At 44.0% G+C, this 13,622-nt stretch overlaps 1 protein-coding gene across 2 annotated transcripts in view; it reads left to right on the forward strand.

Annotated features, from left to right (window-relative positions):
* The window catches only part of ADCY8 (adenylate cyclase 8), a 179,563-nt gene that overhangs the window by 126,206 nt on the left and 39,735 nt on the right, over positions 1–13,622 (forward strand). For both annotated transcript variants that reach the window (XM_048841664.2, XM_048841661.2), the window contains one exon: positions 6,054–6,154. In XM_048841664.2, the coding sequence (XP_048697621.2) occupies positions 6,054–6,154 (101 nt within the window). The remainder of the gene's footprint in view (positions 1–6,053; positions 6,155–13,622) is intronic.

Consider the following 13,622-nt stretch of genomic DNA (forward strand, 5'->3'; position numbering starts at 1 on the left):
AGGAAAACCAAGTTCTCATAGCTATTCATCTTGCTAAGATGCAGTCTAACCATGCCATCACAAGCTAGACAATGAGTTCTTGAGGGCCTGGGACTGCTTCGTCGTACATGTGTGCAAAGTGCCATACACACCAATTGTGCTACTCAAAATAATACATCTAGTAAGTATTCATGGGGCCAGTAGGTTAATGAAAGGCAAATCATCATGTACATTTGATTACTAATATAGTGGAACTACCGTATATTGACATGCAGGAAATGTTTGTTCCTCCCAGTTTTGCCTGTGCAATGATTGCAGGGTTAGCACCACTTAGTGACGTTATACAAGGTAATATCTGCAGAGAATAGCTACAATTTCTAGAAAGGCAGCCCCTAATTATTTTCTAGATTGTCTCTATACTATCATTTAACACTAATTGTTTTCCTCTTGTTTTATCAGGTTAAAATTTGAGTCCGACCAGACTATTTCAAAACATTTTCTCGCTAAGCTCTCATTGTCCCCGGTCCTTGCCTTTCACTCCAGAATCAGACTTTTTCCCCAGTTCTTAACACTTCTCTGCTGTCTGCCACGACCTTCTACATCAGCTCCTCTAGTTGCTCTCCGCAGTGCTTCTGAGTAAATGAACTGGCACACGTTTATTGGCCTTCCCCTCTCACTCTGCAGTTCCCCCATACCTGATTGATTTAGTTTGCTCCCTGTCGCCTTCAGTTTAGTGCGGTGGCTGCCGCAAGACAGCAGCGGCTTAGAAATAAAAATATTTCCAAAATGTTTCCAATTTCTTTTTTTTGAAACCTTGTGTCCGTACATTCAGCCTGGTGCTTTTACACAGCACCGACTTCTCCCGAATAAACCCTTCTCTTTTGTTGTCCATGTATTTCTCCCTAGAGAATGCATATATTAAATGTGTACAATAGATTCGCTAGCATTAACCCCACTGGCAATAATAAAGCATCATACTTGCTAGCCATGGTCATTCTGGACAGAGAGTCAATGGCTTATATCTCAGATCAATTGACAAGCAAGTAAATATAAAAAATGCACTCCGACTGTATAGGCAATAGGACTGTGCACCACTTATGTCCCATTGAAGGCTTATTTTCGGTAGTTTGAGTGGGACTTAAAGGGAGCATTGAACTTACATTGCATCTCTGCTCAGGAGCTGGGATTTCATCCATTATAAAATCACTGCAGTCAGTGGAATTACAGCAGGGTTAATTTGGAGCTTTGATTTGTTAAAAAGGATATAAAAGCAAAGTATCAATTTCAGGAATCCACCTGTTTTGTGTAAATGGCACAATTTGTTGTGACGTAGCACAATTCCTATCTATTTATAACAGTTTAGGTCTTTATGATTACTTCCAGTGGCAGGTTCCCCATTCCTCTGTTGTTCTCCTCTACTGTTGCATGAATGTAGATTCCACAGACACGGCAAGCATAGTTATATCAGAAAATAGGATACCACCATGAAAGGAAAGATAAAATGCACAGTGAACTCCACCAGGATTCATTGTGTTAGGAGGAATTCATGCAAGATCCCAAATAGTGTGTTTTTAAAATTATATCACCAAATGGACCAGTCATTGCTAATTCATATGTCACGTATTAGTGCTTGATATCTCACTGGACTTTCATTATAATTCACTCCCAGTTTCACTTGAAGCTATTTTCACAAACAGGATAGTGGCAAATGGGCAAAATCAAAAGAGACAGAGCTAAAGAATCCTTGAAGTTTTAGCATCAGACTGTGGAAGATGCTGACAGCCTTCTAATGGCTCACAAAGGTTCTCAGCTATCACTTAGGATGATTCCCCTCTAAATAGGTGTTTATCATGGAGGGGGTTCTCTGCATTTCTTGTTTGTCCGTTAGAAATTTCCCAATACCATGAATCCCATGCAGATATATCAGGGGAGTGTGGCAGAGAAATTTTCAGCAGGGCGAATGTTGTGCTCAGGAAAGTCTCATTCCTAAAAATGTAGCTATCCCTAAAGGAATTCCTAGCCTCAGAGTTATTCCTCTCCTCACAAGGGTTATTCCTACAGAGAACTACATTGCATTGGGAAAGGAATGTAGGAGGAAGTTGCTATGGGGAAGTTGTCCCCAGGGTGACATTTCAATCTTAGTGTTCCCATGGAAAATGTGTAATCTGGGCTGTTCTAATTACAAAAACATCTCCGAAGGCTGTGAGCTCTTAAGGGCAGGGACTGTCCTTCCATTACATGCTTGTACAGTGCCCAGCACAGTGGTGCCTGATACTGCATTGTGGCCTCTACAGGCTAATGATGATAAACCTCCTCATCACTAATATTAATTAAGGCCAGTTCATGCCCTGGTTCTCTGCAGCCGTGAACGGCGGAGTGCCCACTGCCATCTGTGACTGCACAGTCCCTGCCCAGACCACCGCTCTACGCATGCGGAAGGAAAGGGATTGGATGCTGCGAGCAAGTGGTCAGAGAGGGGTGGGGAATGAGCAAAGCTGTTTGGGGCCTGCTATGCTACGCACAGTGCCGGATGGGAGCCCAGGGAAGCATTGTGCCTCTCTGAGTCAGAGTGACTTCCTGGCATTCCTCCTGGAGCAGGGATGAGCCTCGAGGCTCAGTCCAGCCCCTAATGATTTCAAAGCACTCAGAAATATTAACAACAAGTCCTTCTCAAGGCACAATTATGCCACATACGCCTTTATCCTTTCAAAATCAATTTAAATACAGCAGGAAATGCTGTATTTGTACTGCAGTAAATTAATTCTCTATAATTTCCCTAACCAATCATTTTCATTTCATAATAAATTGTAAAAACTTAAAATTAACTTTCCTTGGTTATTTTGTGCAGTGCATAGGCCCAGTCCTGTACAGTTTAGGCAGGCAAAACCCTTTCTTTCTTCAGTGATAGTTTTACCTGAATCAGGAGTGTGGAACTGGGTATTTCACATGTTACTAGAAAGAAAATGGGGCTTTATATTTGAGAGGAGACAAGTTTTGTGTTTACGAAGAGCAGCTGAATTTAATATGCCAGTTCTCTTTTGTACTATCATTATGTCATTGTTGCTGATAGCTCAGTGACTCAGGTAGTATGTGGAGACAACTCTAACTAAACTCACACCCATGGCTTCAAAAATTGTAATCCATCTCGAAAAGCGAGTAGGAAGCATCCCCTAATGAGTGTGGTGAGGCACTAGCAATCAATTTCTGCAAAGTTTAAGCCGCCTTTAAAAAAAGAAAAAGAAAAAAGAAAACATGAATGGATGAAGTGGTGTCTTGCAAACGCAGGTAAACAGATCTACTGTCTCTGCACACAGCAGCAGAGTGAAACTAGTAACCTTGTGCACAGTAGTGAAACCATCAAGAATCATGTCAATTTCACACTGCCGCGGCAATGAGTAGACAAAGGAGTTATTCATGAGAGAAGGGGATCCAAAAGACAGAAGCAGGCAGAGAGGTAAATGGACATCCTTCTTCCTTATAGCAAACAGGACACTTTGGAAGAGGGAGAAGCTAAGAAGCACCTTCTCCCTTCCAAAAGCTAGATGAGATAGAGCTTTAGATTTCAGCAGATGCTCAAACAGGAAATGAAGCCCAAGGATGCAAGGATTGGACACAGTTTTAAAGCCCATCACTCACCTCCTTCAAAAGTAGCCAAGAAGACAGAGGGTTGAACTTTGCAGCATGCTGTTACCCAGGGACCTTAGTGATGCAGCTCCCTCTCTCTTGCCACTTGCCCTGCTCATGCCCACATTTTAGTTCTGCTTCTCTGGACCTGTCGGCATTGGGGGGGGGGGAGTTTGTTTGTTTCTCACAAAATCTGAAAGGGAGATCCATATACATTTTATATTACCTTTGATTTCATTTACAGTGCTGAATATATAACTCGGCTTCACCATCACTTAGAGAGATTAGATGAAGCAGAGAGGCATGATTCCATTGCAATAAAAGAGGAGAGAGAAAGTTTTACAGATAGGCATCTTTTTACTTTTATTCCTTAAAGGAATTTTTGTAGCACAGATAAGGCATAAATAGAGCTATGCCAGGTTTTTTGAAATTTAGGTACACGGGCCAGCTCCTCATCGGCTGTAAATCGACATTGCTCCACTGAAGTCAGCGGTGATATGCTGATTTCCACCACTTAAGGACCTAGTCCATCTGCCTCCTGGTTTAACTGATTCACTTTTATTGACTGAGCCCAAAACTCGTTTATGAAGGGACTTGCATGGCAAGGGTCACGTGGTAATCTGCGATGTCTGCTAGGATTTCCAAAATCTGTGGTTTGCAGGACTGGAAGCAAAATGCTTGGCAATATGTAGTTTGAATTTCAAAAAAAAAAAAAAAAAAAGCCAAAACAGAGGAAAGCATTTGGTGGCATCTTTGCAACTCAAGGAGCCTTCAGTATAAAAGTTGGGCTGTTGGCAGAATAATATCCCCACTTGAATGCTCATGTTCATAAGTTTCTATATTACCTGTGTGTTAGTTGGAATATTGACTGTCACGACTTGAAAGGAGAACAGGATAAATGTAATACAGAGTTCAGGCCATATTCTGTTAGGCTCCTGGGAAAAGGCATAATGCTACCCCAAGTGACTCATACATTACAAAGGGAGCATTAACGGTTATCCATATTATCACCCAGCGCCATTCACAAATCTCATGCACAATTTATTCTCCTGAGAGTAGGATATGTATGGGTTTGTGGAAGGGGGGGAGCTGTGTGAAGAGGAAATTACAGATTTAAAGATCATTTAGATATGAATAGAGCCCTACCAAATTCACGATCATGAAAAACGCATCATGGACTGTGAAATCTGGTCTTTTGTGTGCTTTTACCCTACACTATACAGATTTCTTGGGGGAGACCAGTGTTTCCCAAACTGGGGGCCTTGACCCAAAAGGGAGTTGCAGGGGGGTCGCAAGGTTATTTTAGGGGGTCACGGTGTTGCCACCTTTACTTCTGCGCTGCCTTCAGAGCTGGGCGGCCGGAGAGTGGCGGCTGCTGACTGAGGGCCCAGCTCTGTAGGCAGCAGCGCAGAAGGAAGGGTGGCAATACCACACCAGGCCGTCCTTCCTTCTGCGCTGCTGCTGGCGGCGGCTCTGCCTTCAGAGCTGGGCTCCCGGCCAGCAGCCGCCGCTCCCCAGCCGCCCAGCTCGGAAGACAGCGTCACCATCAGCAGCAGTGCAGAAGTGAGGGTAGCAATACCGCAACCCCCCATAGCTCCTTTTTGGGTCAGGACCCCTACAATTACAACACTGTGAAATTTCAGATTTAAATAGCTGAAATCAACTATTTTTAAAATCCCATGACCGTGAAATTGACCAAAATGGACGTGAATTTGGTAGGGCCCTAGATATAAAGCTATAGACTGACCTTGACATTACACTCCGTGATCCCTTCCCATCACAGAGTGGTCTCTTGCCATGTTTTGGAGAAGTCAGAATAAGCAAGGGCAGTAGAGCTCAGGAGCGGAGGGGAGGGACTCACTTCAGCTGAAAGTTGAGTATTTTAAAAGGAAAATGTAATGACCTTTATCCTGAAAACACTTACGCACACATGTAACTTTATGTATGTGATGCAGCCCCTGTTGACTTCGGTGCATTTCTTCCATTTCTTTTTAATAGAGTCCCCAATTAAAACCTTGTATCCAAACACTGCTGAACTATGGGATATTAGAGATCTAGATCTGAATTTACTGCTTGGACTTCCCTGTCAGTACTATGTACCTAGGTATTTTGCATCATATTCATCCCCGTGGTACCTGTATCCTCACCCCATCTTTTGCTTTTTAATGCATGGAATTCAGACAAAAAGGCAACCATGTAAAAGCACTTTGTATTATAAAGCAAAAGGGTTGGGGTTTGCTCCCATTGTGAGAGTGGTTTATTGGCTCATTCATGACATGATGATTTTCTTTCATGATGATTTTCTTTCTTTTTTAAAAACAACACCACAATATGCTGATTAATGTACCAGATCCTCTTGTAAATTTCCCAGAAATGTCAAAGAATGTCACTCTTTACAAAACTGATGCATGAGCCGAAGGTTAATTCATTCTTCTTTATTTTTTTTCCAGTATTCTCAAATGAGGGATGAAGTGTTCAAATCAAACTTGGTGTGTGCATTCATTGTCCTTGTATTTATCACGGCAATCCAAAGTTTACTTCCTTCTACAAGGTAAATACAAAGAGACCTCATTACAATTCTAAAAGGCATTACGGGGAAAGCACAGGATTAGGGCCAGTGTTTTCTGGCAATGAAAACAGAATAATTTCAGATTTTCAAAGCTGTATATTTCGGAAATTTTGGAAATGTAGTATATTACTACAAAAATACATTAATACAAATATCAACAAACATGAGCAATATATAATTCTTTACCGCACAAAAATCCTAAGTGCTGAGGGGTAGACCCAGGTGTGCAGGGGAGGTGAGCGGGGTAGAAGTGCTGTGAATGCTCTCAAGAGCAGGTACGAGTGCCATCCGCTCTGCAGCATGACAAGGGAGCCCGGCGCCCGGCTGCCAAGTCCCCTGCCCACCCAGGGGAAACTCCGCAGCAGTTTTGCTGAGCCCAGGCCTCTATGAGAAGAGGAGAAGGTATCAGCAAGTCTCAATAGCCAGCGTCTGCCCTGTGCCCTCAGGATGAGTCAGGTTTCTCCGGGAAGAAATCAGCAGTCGGAGGGCATGACCCTGCATGCCCTGCCCACCCTCTGACCAGCGATTCTGGAAATTAAGTGTAATTCTAGAAATGAAGTGTCATTTCAGAAAAAAACATGGTAATAGCAACAGTTTCACGGAAAACACTGGCCCTACCCAGGTCAATAATATTTCTAGAATTTCCTTCATTTATGTAACATAAATCAAGCAACTTGATTCTAAAGTTCCTAAGAAAAGATTGGAAATATTAATGCATGGGTTTTTTTTCTTGTAACATACTTTTGTATCATGCTGTCTTCAGGACCTAACACCACTCCTGTCTTCTCATCTTGTTAGGGAGAGAATTGAAATCCACAAGGCCTGCTATGTCTTGAATCATTCTATCAGTTTTAAGTGGCATGTACCATTGAAATGAATGGGGAGTTTGACTTTAAAAAATCAGCATCATATGGCCTCATGTTTCTACAGATAATCTAAAAAATGCTCATTCTGAATGGGTACAATTTCTTATTAGTAAATAATTATTGGTGGGTTGGTGACTGGTTAAAAAGTGCTTTTGTTTCTGTGTTCCATCACAGCACATAAGTATGTCTTAAGTAAGTTGTGTAATTATACTTTATCAAGGGTGTGATGTGATGTATAATTATCCTGTCAGGAACAGTCTTGTACTGTCAAGAATGGTAGAGTAAATGACCTAGTAGCTCTTTTCCCACTCTGATTTATCTGGGCTTCACATAGCGCTGAGTTCTCTTAACTCCCGCTGAAGTCAACAGGAGTTGAGGGTGATCAGTAATTTGAATAACTAGGCCATCTGTATTGCACGATGGAACTTCATGTAACATAACCAAACGTGTCAGACTTTCATTTTTGTCCAGCTTCTCCTGCCATTGAATGCAGCATTTTTCTAAGCATTATGCACCCATTTGTCTATCTACATGCCACAGCCGTGTTGAGCATCTCCTGCTCTACAATACAAAAACCCTAGGCTCTTCACTTCCCCAAAGTCACACGGCTGAGTCTCCTATGAGGTGAATGATGCTGCTACTACAGAACGGGATGCACAAAGCACTCAATTCTCAGACAGCTGCTTGTCACACAAAGGAACTTGACCACCTGTGGGATAACTTTGAAACTATAGCAACCTGACAAGCGCTAAGGACTTAAACTAACTGATTTGTGCTTTGAATAAGTATTAAAAGTGCCTGTAGCCTAGGACAAGTGCTTTTTTTCATTTATCAATGAAAAATTTTAAAAACATATGATCTTAGGCATGCCTTTATATTATGGTGATGGGCACATTATAAATGTGTGTATAGTAATTTGCGTAAACTCCCACAACATTTAGAATTCTAACGGATCAAAAACACCCCTTATTTTTGATTTTATAGAAATCACAAACCCAGCCACCACTGGTTTGCAAAATGTCCCTGTCCCCCAGCCCATTTTTACCAATTTATAATCTCCAGTTTCTTACCTTCCGTTCTTTAGAAATAATCTACTCTGAGTATCATAAAGCAAGGTGAATACTGGGTACATGAGCTATTCTAGTCATGGTGGGAGTCTACTATAGACCACCGGACCAGGACGATGAGGTGGACGAGGCTTTCTTCCACAGAAGAAAACTTTCTAACTCGCAGAAGTTACTAGATCGCATGCCCCGGTTCTCATGGGAGACTTCAATCACCCTGATATCTGCTGGGAGAGCACTACAGCGGTGCACAGACAATCCAGGAAGTTTTTGGAAAGTGTAGGGGACAAGTTCCTGGTGCAAGTGCTGGAGGAACCAACTAGGGGCAGAGCTCTTCTTGACCTGCTCCTCACAAACCAGGAAGAATTAGTACGGGAAGCAAAAGTGGAGGGGAACCTGGGAGGCAGTGACCTATGAGATGGTCCAGTTCAGGATCCTGACACAAGGAAGAAAGGAAAGCAGCAGAATACGGACCCTGGACTTCAGAAAAGCAGACTTTGACTCCCTCAGGGAACTGATGGGCAAGGTCCCCTGGGAGAATAACATGAGGGGGAAAGGAGTCCAGGAGAGCTGGCTGTATTTTAAAGAATCCTTATTGAGGTTACAGGGACAAACCATCCTGATGTGTAGAAAGAATAGTAAATACAGCAGGCGACCAGCTTGGCTTAACAGTGAAATCCTTACTGATCTTAAATACAAAAAAGAAGCTTACAAGAAGTAGAAGATTGGACAAATGACCAGGGGATGAGTATAAAAATATTGCTCGGGCATGCAGGAGTGAAATCAGGAAGGCCAAATCACTGGTGGAGTTGCAGCTAGCAAAAGATGTTAAGAGTAACAAGAAGGGTTTCTTCAGGTATGTTAGCAACAAGAAGAAAGTCAAGGAAAGTGTGGGCCCCTTACTGAGGGAGACAACCTAGTGACAGAGGATGTGGAAAAAGCTAATGTACTCAATGCTTTTTTTGCCTCTGTCTTCACGAACAAGGTCATCTCCCAGACTGCTGCACTGGGCAGCACAGCATAGGGAGGAGGTGACCAGCCCTCTGTGGAGAAAGAAGTAGTTCGGGACTATTTAGAAAAGCTGGGCGTGCACAAGTCCATGGGGCCGGATGCATTGCATCCGAGAGTGCTAAAGGAGTTGGCGGATGTGATTACAGAGCCATTGACCATTATCTTTGAAAACTCATGGCGATCGGGGGAAGTCCCAGACGACTGGAAAAAGGCTAATGTAGTGCCTATCTTTAAAAAAGGGAAGAAGGAGGATCCTGGGAACTACAGGCCAGTCAGCCTCACCTCAGTCCCTGGAAAAATCATGGAGCAGGTCCTCAAGGAATCAATTCTGAAGCACTTAGAGGAGAGGAAAGTGATCAGGAAAAGTCAGCATGGATTCACCAACGGCAAGTCATGTCTGACTAATCTAATTGCCTTCTAAGATGAGATAACTGGTTCTGTGGATGAAGGGAAAGCCGTGGACGTGTTGTTCTTTGACTTTAGCAAAGCTTTTGACACTGTCTCCCACAATATTCTTGCCAGCAAGTTAAAGAAGTATGGGCTGGATGAATGGACGATAAGGTGGATAGAAAGCTGGCTAGATTGTCGGGCTCAACGGGTAGTGATCAATGGCTCCATGTCTAGTTGGCAGCCGGTATCAAGTGGAGTGCCCCAAGGGTCAGTCCTGGGGCCGGTTTTGTTCAATATCTTCATAAATGATCTGGAGTATGGTGTGGATTACACCCTCAGCAAGTTTGCAGATGACACTAAACTGGGAGGAGAGGTAGATACGCTGGAGGGTAGGGATAGGATACAGAGGGACCTAGGCAAATTGGAGGATTGGGCCAAAAGAAATCTGATGAGGTTCAACAAGGACAAGTGCAGAGTCCTGCACTTAGGATGGAAGAATCCCATGCACTGCTACAGACTATGGACCAAATGGCTAGGCAGCAGTTCTGCAGAAAAGCACCTAGGGGTGACAGTGGACGAGAAGCTGGATATTAGTCAAGAGTGTGCCCTTGTTGCCAAGAATGCCAATGGCATTTTGGGATGTATAAGTAGGGGCATTGCCAACGTGATTGTTCCCCTCTATTCGACACTGGTGAGGCCTCATCTGGAGTAGTGTGTCCAGTTTTGGGCCACACACTACAAGAAGGTTGTGGAAAAATTGGAAAGAGTCCAGCAGAGGGCAACAAAAATGATTAGGGGACTGGAACACATGACTTATGAGGAGAAGCTGAGGGAACTGGGGATGTTTAGTCTTCAGAAGAGAAGAATGAGGGGGGATTTGATAGCTGCTTTCAACTACCTGAAAGGGGGTTCCAAAGAGGATGGCTCTTGACTGTTCTCAGTGGTAGCAGATGACAGAACAAGGAGTAATGGTCTCAAGTTGCAGTGGGGGAGATTTAGGTTGGATATTAGGAAAAACTTTTTCACTAGGAGGGTGGTGAAGCACTGGAATGCGTTACCTAGGGAGGTGGTGGAATCTCCTTCCTTAGAAGATTTTAAGGTCAGGTTTGACAAAGCCCTGGCTGGGATGATTTAATTGGGGATCATCCCTGCTTTGAGCAGGGGATTGGACTAGATGACCTCCTGAGGTCCCTTCCAACCCTGATATTCTATGATTCTATGATTCTATACACTGAGGCTCAGGGCACCTGTGAATGTAACGGGGCGTTTCCCAGCTCTGACATTTAGCTTGTTGGCGCTTCTGATGTACTGCATTGCTGCCAATGGTATTGCAAAATCTGTTCGTGTTTTTTAAAGTCCTTCTTCTTCCAGTACATTAATCTACCATGTCTAGAGTGCTTGACTTTCTTGTGGTTGCTCGTATGCAATAGGATTGATGGAGCTTGCTTATGGAACCTACTTTTCATTGGAGTTTTTTGCTCCTTTATCACTTCTGTCACAGTAACAAAATACAATGTGCTCTCTAGTTGTATGGATTCCTTTCCACTAATACTCACAACCCCACCCAGTGCCATATGTGACATATCCATCTTCACTGCAGCTCTTTTGCTTTCCCTCTGGTTTCTCTTCCTCGGTTCCGTGCTACAGGGCAAGTTTCTGCTCTCAGGAGTTGAAAGATCACTCTCCAAGTTAATGACGACAAACATTTACCTACCACTTTTTCTTGTTGGTAAAGTCCATATATTTTGTTTTGAAAACAAAACCTCGTTCTTTACAAAGCATACAAATAATAATACTCTTTGCTAAATAATCATGTACAACCCTGCAATACGAAATAGGTCTGTTAGAGCAAGAGAGAGGAAAACATTTAGGTGAGGAAACTGATCTAGGCGTTGTATTTCTAGCACAGCATTTCAGCCCACACTGAATTTTAAGCATGTGAGTAATCCCATCATGTTCAGCAAAGCACTTCATGTTTTTGACTTCAGCGGGATTTAGGCACATGCTTAAGTGGTATGTTGAATAGGGAATAGGATCGCACGCATGCTTAAGGTTAAGTAACTACTGAAACGTATTGCTGAGCTGGACCTCTGGTGAATTATTGGAAACAAGTGAAGGGAAGCATTATTGAAATGATAATGAGCAAGACTTTACTCAGTAGCTTTACTAACACTCTCAGATATGCTGTATGCACTCATGACAAAGAAGGAAACTCTTTGTTCCATTCTCATATCTGGTGTGTACAGAACCATTGGCAATCTCTTTGGCACCCTCTTGTGGCAAAGCTGGATGACAGAGCAAGCCTGCCTCAGTTTCCCTCCTCTGCTGGACCCCTGGCTATCTCACCCCCTTATTGGTCCTTCATCATGACCTCAGCCCTCTGGCTGGGTCATTGGTAGTCCTTTCCCCTTGCAGGGTGCTGAAGAGTACAATATCTCAGGAGACCAGTTGCCCTAGATGGGGGAGTATAGTCCCTGGCCTCTTTGAATGTACCTGTTTGCTCAAGGCCTTCATGAACCTTCCTGTTGGGTTAGTAGGGGGACCCAGGCCCATACACCCTCTGGGTTCCAAGCCAGGAACTCTGTATAAGGTGGTTGGTGCCAATTTCTCCCAACCCTTTACAGATTCCCTGCCCTGCTTCCTACCATGCTCCTCCTACTGGCCATTCCTCTGGTTCACAACCTATAGTCCTCTTCTCCAGAGGATTTCCTGTATGGCTTCTCCCTGGTCCTCTCAGCTATTCCACTGGGCGAAACTCCAGATCATCCTTATGGTTTCCCTCCTGAAAGCAGGAGTCCCCCACCCCTGTTCTCGTTCTGGAGCTGGAGTTGTGGTTTAGGTGAATAATAACTCCCTCCTTTGGACAGGAGTTCTCTCCGCCTGCTTCCTGGGGCTGTGCTTATGGTTTAGGCCAGCTGCACAGCTTTAGCTTGGAGGTCTCAGCAAGCCAGTCCCTGTTTCTCAGGAGCAGCGAGTTCTTGAGAGTGTGTGTGTTTGTTTGCTTGCTGGCTTGTTTTCCATTTGTTTTTCAGTTTGCAAAGTCTGGTAGGAAGCCAAGCCTTAGATTACAGCTGAACCTTGATTAAGGGGCGGGGCTTCCTTAGGCATCAGGCCTATAAAGGCAGCTAACTGGCCAGCCAGCAGCACAGGAGCCAGCAAACTGAGCTGAAAACAGGGAAATTTGGGGGAGCGTGGGTGTGGTGTGGGTGGCTTTTTTCCTTCTTTTTGACAGGAGTTAAGTAGGGAAGGTTATGAGAGATACAAAGACCCAATGAATGGAAGAGACAATGAAGATGACCGGATGTGGAAGCTGCGGGATGAATATTCTGGAGCAGATACCTGAAAGGTGTTTCATTTCTATGATGTGCTGCCTGATAGATCTCATGGAAGAGAAGACCCGAGGTTTGGAGGTGCAGCTAGAAATTCTGGTTGAATTTAGAAGGGGATTTGAGTGAATGATGGAGGGAAGGAGAAAGGAGGCTGAGGAGGAAACTCAAGACTTGCAGATGCAAGATGGACAAGAGTATTGTGAGGGTAGACGTCTGTCAGCAACTGAGTCATGGGCCATTTTGCCCAGTGGTTGGAGCAAGAGCCTACCAGTTGGAATCCAGATGGGGAGGATGCAGCCAAGTGTCATAGCTGGGAGTCAGAGACAAAAGCCTAATCTGAAGGGTTAACTGGAATCAGAGTTGGAAAGTGTAGCAGAAGTTTTAGCTGGGCGTCAGAAACCAAATCCAAAGCCAAAGGGTTAACTGGACTTGCAGTAAGAAGGTGGAACTGAGGGTCTGAGTCAGAGCTCCGGCAGGAGCTGGGACAGGCTGGAGCAGGAGCGGAAGCAAGACTAGAGATAGTGGAGGCAAGTACAGGACCAAGCACAGTTGCAGGCGAGGAATGCATTGAGCAGCCACTGGACTACTGCTGCCATTGAGCTTAAATATCAGCCTGCTGACTCCTGCAACCAGTCAGGACAGTCAATGGAGACAGCTTCCATCAGGGCCAGCTGTGCTCATTGGATTGCTAGGAGACTGGCTCTGCTGCAGATTAAGACCCTGACAACTTCTGGATGAAGAAAGTGGCCCATGTAAGCATGTGACTATGAGAACAAGGCAGATGAAAAGA

This window comes from Caretta caretta, chromosome 2, assembly GCF_965140235.1.
Source record: "Caretta caretta isolate rCarCar2 chromosome 2, rCarCar1.hap1, whole genome shotgun sequence".
Taxonomy (NCBI): Eukaryota; Metazoa; Chordata; order Testudines; family Cheloniidae; genus Caretta; species Caretta caretta.